Source organism: Thamnophis elegans, chromosome Z (assembly GCF_009769535.1).
Source record: "Thamnophis elegans isolate rThaEle1 chromosome Z, rThaEle1.pri, whole genome shotgun sequence".
In the NCBI taxonomy this organism is placed as follows: Eukaryota; Metazoa; Chordata; class Lepidosauria; order Squamata; family Colubridae; genus Thamnophis; species Thamnophis elegans.
In genome coordinates, this window is record NC_045558.1 from 25736835 (window position 1) to 25749601 (window position 12767).

Below are 12767 nucleotides of genomic sequence, written 5' to 3' on the forward strand. Positions count from 1 at the left end.
TACAATTCAGTTGCAGAAGAAGAATGGCTACTTTTTAAAAAACTCACGTTTGGCATTGTGGTGCTAGGTAGGCATACAATATATTATTATATGATATGCTTCTGGGAAGTGCTCTACTCCCAATCTAATAGTCCCCAAGATATTTTTAAAATGAACAAAACTATTTCAGCTATGCCCTTTCTGATGACATCATAAAAATCAATGGATATCCCTCTGCAGCTCTTCAGAAGGTCAGGAACCTAGGTTCTGCTTCTCATCCCCTTCAAAAGGTACCCATTAATGCACTAGGCCATTGTTTTTCAAACTTGGCAACTTTAAGATGTGTGGACCAACTCTCAAAATTCCCCAGTCAGTCTTGCTGGTTGGGGAATTATGAAAGTTGGTCTTCACCTCTCAAAGTTCCAAATTTGAAAAACTTTGCACTAGGTCATTCATGATGTATTAACAACTTTTGCACTAAAATGTCCCAAATAGAGATACACAATTAAAATAAAAAGCATTATTGAACTCTCCTGACATTTTAAGATTACCACTGATCATTGCAGAGGTTTTGAAAGCTCTGTATTATTAACCATGTTTTTATACCATACGGTTAATTTCATGCAGCACATTCAGCCAAAAGCAAAGAAACCCATTTATGTGGCTTAATGTGATGTGAGTTTTGCTATTGTGATTTGTAAGTTATGGTTTATGGATTAGTGTCCTGAATTAAGCCCTTTAGGTTTATTTAGCACATTAAGGTTCAATTAAATAATGATTTATAAATCAATTGATACTATCAACCATGAGGTTACTTGCATTATGGAGATGGGAAAACATTCTCTAATATATCAATATTTTGTTCAGGTTTTCTTTCTTGCTATTGAATATAGGGTGTGTTTGCAAAAAAAATAGACTTCTTCTTATTCATTGATTTGCTCCTTATTTTCAATTGAAATATTGTAACACCCATATTGATGCTACCCTTGATGCCAACTTCACTACTGATTCTAAGTTATGAAGTTAAATGTGTTTTGTTGTTGCTCTGCAGAAGTTTGAAACTGTGGTTGGTGAAAGAGGAGCACAGCTAAGTGGAGGACAGAAGCAACGGATAGCGATTGCCCGGGCTCTTGTGCGCAACCCAAAAATTTTGTTACTGGATGAGGCTACGTCTGCTTTGGATACAGAGAGTGAAGCTATCGTACAGGCAGCTTTGGATAAGGTCCTTAAAATTGAAACTGAACCTAATATATTAAAGGAAGGGGTAGTGGGGGGAAACTGGTAAAAAGAAAAATCTATTAACAGTGAGTTGCAGTGCTTCATTTGCCCAATGAGATCTTCCCTCTAGTTCTAGTCTAGTCTAGTCTAGTCTAGTCTCCTATTCCTCTTTGAAACCTTCTTCTAAGAGTCATCAATATTCAGCAGAAATTAAAGTTGGGCTGCAGAGGGGAGATCAGGTGCCCAGGACTCTTAATTATCATTATAATTTGATTTCACTGATACCTTCTTTAAATATAGTTCTTAAAACAACAATGCATTACTTGTTTGGAAGTTACATTAATAGTATTTATTGGATTTGAAGAAGTATTCATCCAAATCAATGTGTAATTCTTCCTGAACACAATGAAAGTATTAAACATACAGATTTGGACAGCATCATATTGGGAGAAACTAATTCCAACAATTGTATCTTAGAATTTCCAAAATATATGGTTAATATGTCTTTTCCTCCCAAAAGCTGAGGAGTAAAAAGGTTTAACATGCTCTCTAGAGGTGGAAGACTTAAAACAGGTTAAAGTCATTGTTTAATAGGATATTGGCAACAAATTTTAGGCACAGATTATCACAAGATCTCCTTTGAGTCAAGTTCAACTTGTGGTGACTTCATGGACACATTCATTCAGGGTTGTTTTTTTTAAATAAAAAACAATTGATTTGGCATTTTTTCCTAGATTAATCTATAGCTCAGATATGTAGTCTCTCATCCAGGTACTAATGAAATCTACCTCTGATTAGCTTCCCAAAATCATAAGTGAGCTATTATACCTTCACAGGATAGTATAATGACAAAGATTTTGGCAAAGAAGTAATGAAGGCCTAATACAGGCGTGTCAAACTGACAGCGTCATGGTGGCATCACTTGACACATTGAGGCTTTTTTCCCCTTCACTAAAGCAGGCGGGGACGGGGACAGCATGTGACACATTTGGCCCACGAGCCGCAAGTTTCACACCTTTGGCTTAATATCATGATGAAGATACTAACTATAAATCCTTTGCAATAGTGATTAATTTTATATAAATATATATTTATGTATTTATATAAAATATAAATATAATATAAATTCTTTTTGCCATTTTTTTCATTACTGTCAATCCTAAAATATAACCAAGGAAACTTTCAGAAAAAAATAGATTCCAACCAAAGAGGTAGATTGCCTACTTGATTACAGTCTAGGAGATTTGGATTTAGTTTGATGGCCTAATATCCTTATCTCTGAATCATCTTGGACAAATCATTCTCCTTTCTGTTTAGTAAAAATATTTATTCATGAAGTGCCAATATAGACATTGCTTTAACAATTTGCAAAAGGTTAAAAGGCAAAAGGCATGAAGGCTTCAGTTTAATTATATTAAATATGAAAATAAAGCAAATAAACATAGTTTAAATTGAATCTGGATATGTCTTTCAGGCAAGAGAAGGCCGCACAACTGTTGTAATAGCTCATCGTTTGTCTACAGTCCGAAATGCAGATCTTATAGTTGCTTTTGAAGATGGGGTTATTAGCGAACAAGGAACCCATAATGAGCTTATGAAAAAGAAAGGCGTTTATTTCAAACTTGTCAATATGCAGGTAGGCATCAATTTGTTCATTTTTTTTTCTTTTCCTTTCTTTGCTTTGAAGATTTAACCCCTCTGGAATATACACTATCAATATTTCCTGTCTAAATCTTTTTGCCTGCCATGTTCCCATAATTTTGTATTCATTTGTATCCAACTCAAGGATGAGATTCTTTTATGCTTTAGGTTGGGAGACAGCTGAAATATGGGTAAAATCTGATTCTTTGCTATTATATTAAAAGCAAAGCCAACTGACAAAAGACATAGGATCAAAATGTTATTTATTGATATTTTACACTGATGGAGGTCCTCCATTTTCTATCAGTGTCTAATAAGCGTCATCTCCCTCCATTTTGCCATAGCCTCCTTAAAAAGCTGGATATAGCCAAGAGTCTGTGCAGATTATGCAGTTTATTAGACTCAGCCACTCTCTATAGACCTTGGTCTAAAATTGGATAAGTAAAACAGCAGAACAATGCAATGATGGAAAAGAATGACAGTGAAATAACATAAAACATTGAAATGATGGAACCAATCCTTCTCATGGCCCCTCAAACAGAGGATGGAGGAATTTTAAAGTGGATCAGAGCTAATACAACTAAGTCTGGATAATGAGGCAGGAAGTTTTGTGACCATTTATTTTTGTTCTGGATGAATAGTCACCTCTTTAACTCAGTGATAGGGCGTTTCAAATACTGTTTATCAGAAGCAAATAGAAAAAGATTCTGAGTGCCTTTTCTAGGGCCCAAGTTGTTTGTTTTTCCTGAGTGAGTGGGCCTGATTTAAACAATAGAGGGCTAAATCCACCCACCATTTTCATTTACAAAAACATATTATAGGTTCTACATAGGATTTCAAATAGCAATTGATCAATCAGGAAAATATTAGGTGCTGCTAGCTTCCAACTGTGATGGCCAGTTCTATTTTAAAGCCAGGGTCATTCTGTGGTCTGAAGAATGTCTCCCCAGAGATGCAGGATATATTATTCACAGGTGAAAGCATAAAATGAGACAAAACTTATTACAAGTAAATGAAGGAGGGAGAGAGAAAGAGAAAGAAAGAGGATAATTATTGTTTTACAGTATTATCATCAATTACTGAATTTCTGAGAATAAAGCAAATAAAAATTTATCACAAGTATCATTAATACATTTTAACTGGACTCTATAGTCCAGGCATTATTTGGAGATATAAAATCTTTGTTGTTACTTCATCCTATTTGTTCAGGCAGTTTCCACTGAAGTTGAATCAGAAGTATCAGGAGAAGAAGAATCCCATCTGAAAAATAACCCAGAAGAGATAAGCAAAGATACTTTTTCAAACAAGCTGAGGAGACGCTCTACTCGCAAAAGTATTAAAAATCCAGAAATGGAGGAAAAAGACCTTGAGGCCCAGACAGTTCAGCCTGTAAGTCTTTGGGGTTTAGAATTTTGCATTTCAGGGGCAAGTTGTTAATTGTATTTTGTTTCTAGAGCTGAGATCTGCAACAAATTGTTCTAAAGAATATTTCTATTTATTGTTCCAGTCAGTCAACAGAACCTGTTGTTGAGGTACTCTATCTGGTTTTCACATCCAGCCATTGGTCTTCCCATCCAGCCATTCCAAATAAGCATGCTTAGTCTTCATCGGTGTTGTGCACAGCTTTTTTTTTTTACAAGTTTTGATGCATTTTTGTAGACATTGTCCATGGTGTTGCTGCTTTGACTGTCCCAGATTATGAAAGAGGACAGGGTCTCACTCTGGTAGGAGCTCTTGGCTTATCCTAGCCAAGCCTTGAGTTTTGCTTTCATTTTTACTCAAAAATATGCATGTCAGTCATGCATACCACACAAAACGGCCTAAAGAATAGAATGAGACCTGCAGGCAGTAAGTTTGTCTTGAAGAGATGCTGGTGGAACTTGCAAAGGCTGTTGGGCACATGCAAACTTTTGAAATGTGGGAGGTGGGAATCAATGTTATGATATTAATTTTAAAAAATTGTATCTGTGTGTCTGACAGCACACATGCACTTGAATACATATGTATGCATGGAATCCAGTGAATAATATGATAGATTATGTTTCCTCTCTTTCCATATTCTAGGATGAAAATATTCCCCAAGTTTCATTTTTTAAGATTATGAAGTTAAATATATCCGAATGGCCTTACTTTTTAGTAGGAACATTTGCTGCTCTGGTCAATGGAGCACTGCAGCCTGCATTTTCAATAATATTCTCAGAAATCATAGGTGTGAGTATTTATATTTATATATATAATAAATTTTATACTATTGTCATGTCAGCATATGAGAGGTTCTGCTGTCAACATTCATTCCTATCCCATGATTTAAACCAGTATTGAACCTACAAAAAGATATCTTAAAAAAATATGGGATAATCCTTAATAAAAATTGTCTGAAATTGAATGAGTAGCTTTATAAAATGCACATAGCATATTCTAATATAAAGTTTATGTCTCAGTGGCTTACTCATGAAATCTGCCTCAAGTGGAGCTTCATTCTTGGCAATTATGGGAATAGATTTATAAAATGTTCACAGCATCAAGTTACATAGGTAGTTTGCCATTGACCTTCTTAAAGATTTTTCTCTGTAAAACCTGCTGCCTAAACCTTACTTAATCCTTTTTGTGATTTGGATTGGCAAACAGTTGCCAATGGCAGACCTTTGCTCTAAACTGATTACCTAATATCTATGTGTCTACAAAGCCATCTATAGAGAAAGATTTTCATTGTTTCTTCAGGGGAGCTTCTAAGTACAACAGAGATAGGTCCAGGTCTGTGATCCAATTTTTTTTTTTAAATGTCCACAGGATTACTAAAAAAATACTATGTGGTTTATATTTCTATTTGCAACCTTTCATGCCAACTTTCCACAAACAAAGTCAATGGGGAAGAGCAAGCAGAAGATTGCAAGTTTCTCCCACAAGTTTCTCCTGTTCCCACTGCTTTTTCTCCCGAGGAAGCCCACTTTCTGATATCCTTCAGCACCTGCCTGCATCCTTTAGTGTGTACCTACAACCAGCACTTCACCACCTGCCCATGGCTCCCACCAACTTGCACGTACTCCGTAGTGCTTACCCTTAACCACTGCCAACTTACCTGAGGCTCCTGCTGGCAAACTTATCTTTCATACTGCCTGCCTACACCAACCCTACCTCACATTTACTAAGGCCTATCTATGGTACCTCTACTCCCTGCAGCACATGTTTCTCAGCATTCCATAGTGCCAGCATCTGGCAATCTCCACTATCTGGGGTATGCATCTACCAATGCTCCTTGCCTGGGATTCTGGTCCACTTAACAATCTATGTGGTTTTACATGTGGTTACAACAACAGCCAGGATGGGATTGCCATTGCTAAGTGATTTGATATCATGACTTCATATACTATAGCGACATTACTTAATGATAGAAACTCCAGCCCCATTGTAACCTGAGGCCTATCTGTACATGAATTATGAAAAATTTAATCATTTTGTGTTGAACATGTTATGATTAAGCTAAAGATTTTCACTATAGACATAGCTGGGTGACCATATAAGAAAACATTAATATGCCCTCTTTCAAGTTTTTTTTTTCTTTGTTGTCTTTCTTATGTAAATATGTATAGGCATCAGTACTGCCTCAACTGCTGACGCATTTTGTTCCTCAATTACAAGTCTAGCAGGGACTACTGGACTATTCTATGCATCTTTACATACCAAAGACAACAGTTGAAAGATTCCTTTGGAAGGAATCTGCTGGTGATAATTCAGCTACTGATAATTCTCCTTTATGCTGAGGCAGTCTGGTTATTGTGTCTGGAATAAGCTTAGTCTTCAACTCCACGTGTAAAGTTGTCAGCACAAAGGTAGTTACAGGCTATTTCTGAACATAGGTTTAGTCTTCCTCTGGAAGACTGTAAATCGGATGACCAACAATCATATGGTGGAAGAAGAGTTGCCCAGCTGCCATTTCTTCAAATCAGCCCTTCTCTAAATCAGTGGCTTGTCAGATGGGACAAGAAGCATGGAGAATAAGATATAAATTAATATGTACCAAAATAACATATGCACATATGTAGAAGTATAGTATAAATAAATGGTTTGTATATACAAGTATGCACATGTTTTTGTGCTCATTTAATGACCACTCATTCAGTCACTATTCAAAGTTACAACAGTACTAAATGAGTGGTAGTTACAACCAATCTTTATACTCACAGTTATTGCAGTGTCCCTGTAGTTATGTGATTACAATTTGTGGTCTTCCCTGCTGGCTTCCCACAAAGTCAATGAGAAAGTTGCAAGTCATAATCTTGTGAGGTCTACGCTTAATGAACCTGACTAGGATTCCTGGAACTGTGTCACTAAGCAATACAATCACATTTGATTTAACAATTGGGTCACTTAACAATAGAGTTTTCAGTCCCAATTACATAATATTGGTAAGACAGGACTACCAAACACACACATATATACACATGCAGATATAATTCTTTTATAAGATACACATGAAAATATAATTATTTTATAAAATAATTTTGTATACAGCAGCATGTCAGATTTGTTGGGTACTGATACATATTAATTCTTCTGTGGGATTATACTATGGATACAAAATTGTACTCGATGTAACTATTATTAGATTGTTACCTATAATTTTGGGAGATGTACCTTTTATTTTAAATCATTTTTATTTTAATTTTTTTCCCTTTTATATATAACCCATATATTCTAGATCATATTTTATTTTCTATGACAGTGATGATCTTCTCTAATGCTGGTTAAGACCTTAATAAAGGTTGTGAGGTGCAGGAATATTTTGTAAGCCATTATGGAGCAGATATAGTTGTGGAACTCTCCTGTAATAAAAATAAAAACACACCAAAAAACTAAGGCCACCTGTTAGCCAATTTTTTTCTTTTAATGGAAAATGTTTAATATACTCATTGATAGTTTACAGAAATTTTCACTTTCATGATTAAAACTGACTCATTTGAACAAACGATTAGTGCTTTTTTAAAAGGTAAGAACTGGCCAATGCTCATGTATTTAGGCAGCCCACATAATGATTGCCCGGTACCTTTCAAATCACAGGTAGGCTTTAGGTAGGTAAGTAAAGGACAGGCATCTCATTCTTTCCTGAAACACTTGCCAAAGTTCTGGATAATAATGCCAATTATTGCCAGGGAATGTACCAGCCATATGAGAAAGTGACCAAGAAGAACTGGGTACATTTCAATCACTGAGCCAATATTTTCAGTGATGGATTATTATATTGGGAGAAGAAAGAAACCTTTATTTTCAAACTAAAACAGATATAATATTAGTTTAAGCTGCCTTGAGACTGACTAGAATTGAGAATTGAACATGTCATGCGGGCTTATTCTTTAAAAAGTACTAAAAGAGGTTTTTATTTTGTGATGTACAGAACATGAAAAGTTACATTATCTAAGCAATATGTAATACTACATTGGAAGTGAATGAAATAAAACTAAGGCTGAAATTATTGTTTCCATAGATTTTTGCAATAGAAGATCCCAAATATTTGCGTGAAAAGAGCAATCTCTACTCACTGTTGTTCTTAGTACTTGGCATTGTTTCTTTCATCACCTTTTTTCTTCAGGTATGTTTTATTGTTTTATTCTTATCATTTTAGATGGATTCTGAAAATATCCAGCAAGAAGAAAACTCAAAGAATTTCTTCCAATTTAGAGACAGATCCAAACATTTGTGATCTTCAGATATATTCTAGAGCTATTATTAAATCAGGAAAATCAATAGTCTTTCGTATGATATTTTTTTCGGTACATCTACCTAGTCTGAATCTTGGATAAGTTTCCTTATATTATGGGGAACTGTTTTGATGCTTGAGTGGCTATTGGAAAATTAGTGCTTTAATTATGGAAACAAAAACATTGTGTCTGAGTCTTAATGTAGTGATTTTAAATTATTCTACTAGCATTTTAAATTATTCTTCTTCATGATAATTTAACAATCATTGAACCATGTAGCACACTATAATTAGTCTAATTAAATGTGGATTCTATTAATGCTGTCTAATCATATTTACTTTAGGAAGCCAATTTAAGATGGAAAGGAAATAGTCCAAAAGGAGAAAGAGTTTGTTGGACTTTGGTGAAACAATTGTTTGCATTGGTAGCTACTTAATGTATTCAGAAAAGGAAAGATAGTGGCCACAATGGTGCTTTTGGAGCTTCATCTATTTTTTATATATGGAGCTCAAAGACCAACAGAGCATAAAAAAACATTCTGTTATTTTTATTTTGTTTTTACCATTCCCTCTGAATGTTTGTTTTGTAGGAATTTTATTTTCTGTCCTTTGAAAAGAGCAATGTGGAGCTCTCCATTTGGCTTTGTGTTGCTTTTATATTTGCTGCAATCAGGTATAACATTTTTCTCTTTCAGGGTTTCAGTTTTGGCAGAGCTGGAGAGATTCTTACAATGAAGCTACGTTACATGGGATTCAAAGCAATACTTAGACAGGTATGCAGAAGAAATGTGCCCTTTTGTTTTGTTGCTTTTATATTATTTCAGCCCAATTAGTCATGGTTTGTTGTACATTCCAAAATGTATGATAATATACAAAACATGTATCCAAGGAGTAAGGTGAATTATATTTCTTTAACAATGCTTTCCCTATGGTATAATAGCAATAGCACTTATATACCACTTCACAGTGCGTTACAGCCCTCTCTAAGCGGTCTGCAGAGTCAGCGTATTGCCCCAATAATCTGGGTCCTCATTTTACCTACCTTGGAAGGGTAGAAGGCTGAGTCAACCTTGAGCCAGTGGGACTTGAATTGCCAAATGCTGGCAATCAGCAGTCAGCAGAAGTAGCCTCCAGTACTACACTCTAACCACTGCACCACCATGGCTCTGGTATAATGGTATAAATAAATCATTTTAAACTAATGGACTCCATGGTATGCACTTCATTTTTTTCCCCTACAGGTATGTCTAACATTGGTTTAAATGTCAGCCTTCTTATTTAAAACAGTCTCAAAATTCACCACAGTTAGAAAGTTTCACATTTTATATTTATTTTATTTGAGAATTTTATGTGGCTGCCCACTTGCTCACAGAGCAAGGGCAGCTTATAAGCAGTTATTTTATTATTATTGTTGTTGTTGTTGTTGTTGTTAATATGATTTTATAAATTAGCTATATATAGGATTTCTAGTCTACTGCAGGTATTGGAATAGAGTGTAGTATTGGTTAGGTGGTAGGCCAGCTTTGGATAGACTCAAGTTTAAATCTAAACTTGGATGATTTAAAATCATCAGTAAATTTGAGTCTATCTCACAAAACTCTTGCTGTGGGGAAAAATAGGGTAGCATTATAAATCTGTGTTAAATCCTGTAAGGAATCATTATGTATAAACCTAATTAACAAACATTGAATTAATATACAAATGAACAATGCAAATTAGCAACAATACTTTCTAATGCCAATCAGTGGTTATGTTGAAAGATCTTTGGGAGGGGGATAAAAAAATTAATTCAATTGGGAAGGTTTTTTTTTCTAAACATTTCCCTTAGTAGGGAACCTACTTCTATGAAACATTTAATATTGTGCTCTGTTGCATTAGTTTTTTTAAAATACTCTTTAGTTTTCATTGATAACAATCCACTTTTTCCTATTCATTTTTCATCATTTGGAGTATTTCTGTTTTTATGTTTTTTTTCTTCCTTTATGGAAAAATATTTAGAAATCCTATTATCATAGCAAAACGTTTAATATGTTCTAAAGCTAAAGCATATTAATGCCTTGAAATAAAGTATATTTAAAAAGTTGGAAATTGAGGTTATTGTTTTAGATCTGTAAGTATGTAATTGGGAAAAAAGAAGAAGTCTTGTATAGCCTTAAAAAAAGACCCCGCTAATCTTTCAATAGCTAGTCATCCAAAAAAGGCTTCTCATAAATTCATGAAAAAGAATTATAGTAATTATAATGCAGCATAGACTTTATCACAGCTTGATATTATCCAAATTGATCTTTTATTTAATCTGATTTGAAAAGTTTCATTTGAAAATAAATTGTTATTTGAAATGTTTTATAGGATATCAGTTGGTTTGATAATCCCAAAAACAGTACTGGAGCCCTAACTACAAGACTTGCAAATGATGCTTCTGAAGTAAAAGGTGTAAGTAATAACACATTTCCAATTGGTTGCCAGAGCTTTTTGGTATTATACAAAATAGAAATTTAACCATGGATTAACTATTTACTATGGCAAATATGCAAATGTGTAGTTTCTAATGGATGTTTTAGAATTGTATCAGTCAGAAAGAACAGGAAGCAGAAATGTTTCCTGTTCAAATGATTCTGAATACCTTCCACTGTTGTCTCCGTATGAAGAGTCCATTTACTAAATTATTTTAACATTCTTTTTTGTCCTTTCCCTTTCAGGCCGCAGGGGAAAGGTTAGGTATGATTGCTCAGAACATTGCTAATCTCGGGACTGGAATTATTATATCATTTGTGTATGGCTGGCAGTTGACCCTTTTACTTCTGGCTCTTGTGCCAATCATTGCAGTAGCAGGGCTCATTGAAATCAGAATGTTATCTGGACATGCTGAGAAAGATAAGAAGGAACTTCGAGGTGCAGGAAAGGTACGTTTTTAATAAATCATTCTCTTGGATAGCAAATTCAAATACTGGTGAACAAGTTGTATTGAAACCAAGAAATAAACACCAAGATATATAAAAGACAATTTAACTAATCTTTCTTGATTCTCTGTAAATCTACAGTAGCCTCTTTCAATTTGTTGTTCTCCAGATATTTCAGGATTACATCTTCCAATACTCAAGTTTGCTACTAGGGATTCTGGGAGTCCCTAATACAAATCAAGATGTCAAGATTGAATCCTAACAAAGGACTAATTGGTTGACAAACTCTACTTTGGGAATACACATTGATCTTGCAATAGTCTTGTTTAATTTGAGTACCTATTGTTTTCCTTTTTCTTGTATTTGGAAGAAAATCTTCAAGACAGTTATTAATTTTATCCTCTCTCACAAGTTCTCCAAATCAAAGCATATTACAGCTTATCTGTTGCTGATGTTACAGATTAATGCTGCAACTAATGTCTCTCCCCTCATCATAGTGATTACAGTGATTCTGGCTGATTTCCCAGGATTTGAGATTCAGGGAAATCAGAATGAGTTTTCCTCTGACTCATCCTTAGAATGAGAATGAGTTTTCCTTTGACTCCCAATCCTGCACATAAAAACTATTCAAAAAAGATGCAAAAGCCATTTACAGTAGTCATCAAGTTCTGATGATATCAAAACATTATCAGATTTTGTCCAGTAGCCCTTCAAAAGATCAAAAAATCAAAATGCAGTCTCCTGCTCCTCAAAAATCTCTGCACCTGTATTGGTTTAATGCTATAAATCATACTATTTGTGGCTTATTCAATAAAGCATACCTAATTTGTCCATGAATTACTTTGCTGAGTAATGTTCTGTCAATGATTACAACAGATACCTGGAAGTAACTGTGCTCTGGTTCCACAATTAAAATTTGGTTGCAAATATATAAAACTATTTGACATAGCAGTTAGACTAGAGCATGGTGTTATTAGTTTTATAGTTTTTTTTGCCAAGTTATTTTTTTCCTCAGGGTGATGGTTTTAAAATGTCACCCTGGTATGTTAGGATCAGAAAATGCCAATTTGGTAAACGCTGTCCTAAATATAAAATTCAGATTGCAGAGTTCATTATTTTCCTGTTACTCGTGTATTTTTCACATTTTATAGATTGCAACAGAAGCTATTGGAAATATTCGAACTGTAGTTTCCCTTACTCGAGAAAGAAAATTTGAACAAATGTATAGAGAAAATTTAAAAGGACCTTACAGGTAAAAAATATTAAAATGTCTTGCCAACATTTGAAAAACAATGACTTAGAATCAAAGATTTTATCATAGCCTTTTCCATTAT

General features: G+C 34.5%; 1 protein-coding gene across 3 annotated transcripts in view; it reads left to right on the plus strand.

Moving 5' to 3' along the window:
* The window catches only part of ABCB1 (ATP binding cassette subfamily B member 1), a 45122-nt gene that overhangs the window by 21609 nt on the left and 10746 nt on the right, over positions 1 to 12767 (plus strand). For 2 of the 3 annotated variants that reach the window (XM_032238024.1, XM_032238025.1), the window contains 9 exons: positions 1031 to 1201; positions 2672 to 2833; positions 4048 to 4227; positions 4903 to 5049; positions 8321 to 8425; positions 9229 to 9306; positions 10883 to 10966; positions 11233 to 11436; positions 12585 to 12685. In XM_032238024.1, coding sequence (XP_032093915.1) covers positions 1031 to 1201; positions 2672 to 2833; positions 4048 to 4227; positions 4903 to 5049; positions 8321 to 8425; positions 9229 to 9306; positions 10883 to 10966; positions 11233 to 11436; positions 12585 to 12685 — 1232 coding nt within the window. Of the gene's footprint in view, positions 1 to 1030; positions 1202 to 2671; positions 2834 to 4047; positions 4228 to 4902; positions 5050 to 8320; positions 8426 to 9228; positions 9307 to 10882; positions 10967 to 11232; positions 11437 to 11602; positions 12265 to 12584; positions 12686 to 12767 lie in introns of those variants that run through there. The other variant, XM_032238026.1, reaches the window with a different exon arrangement.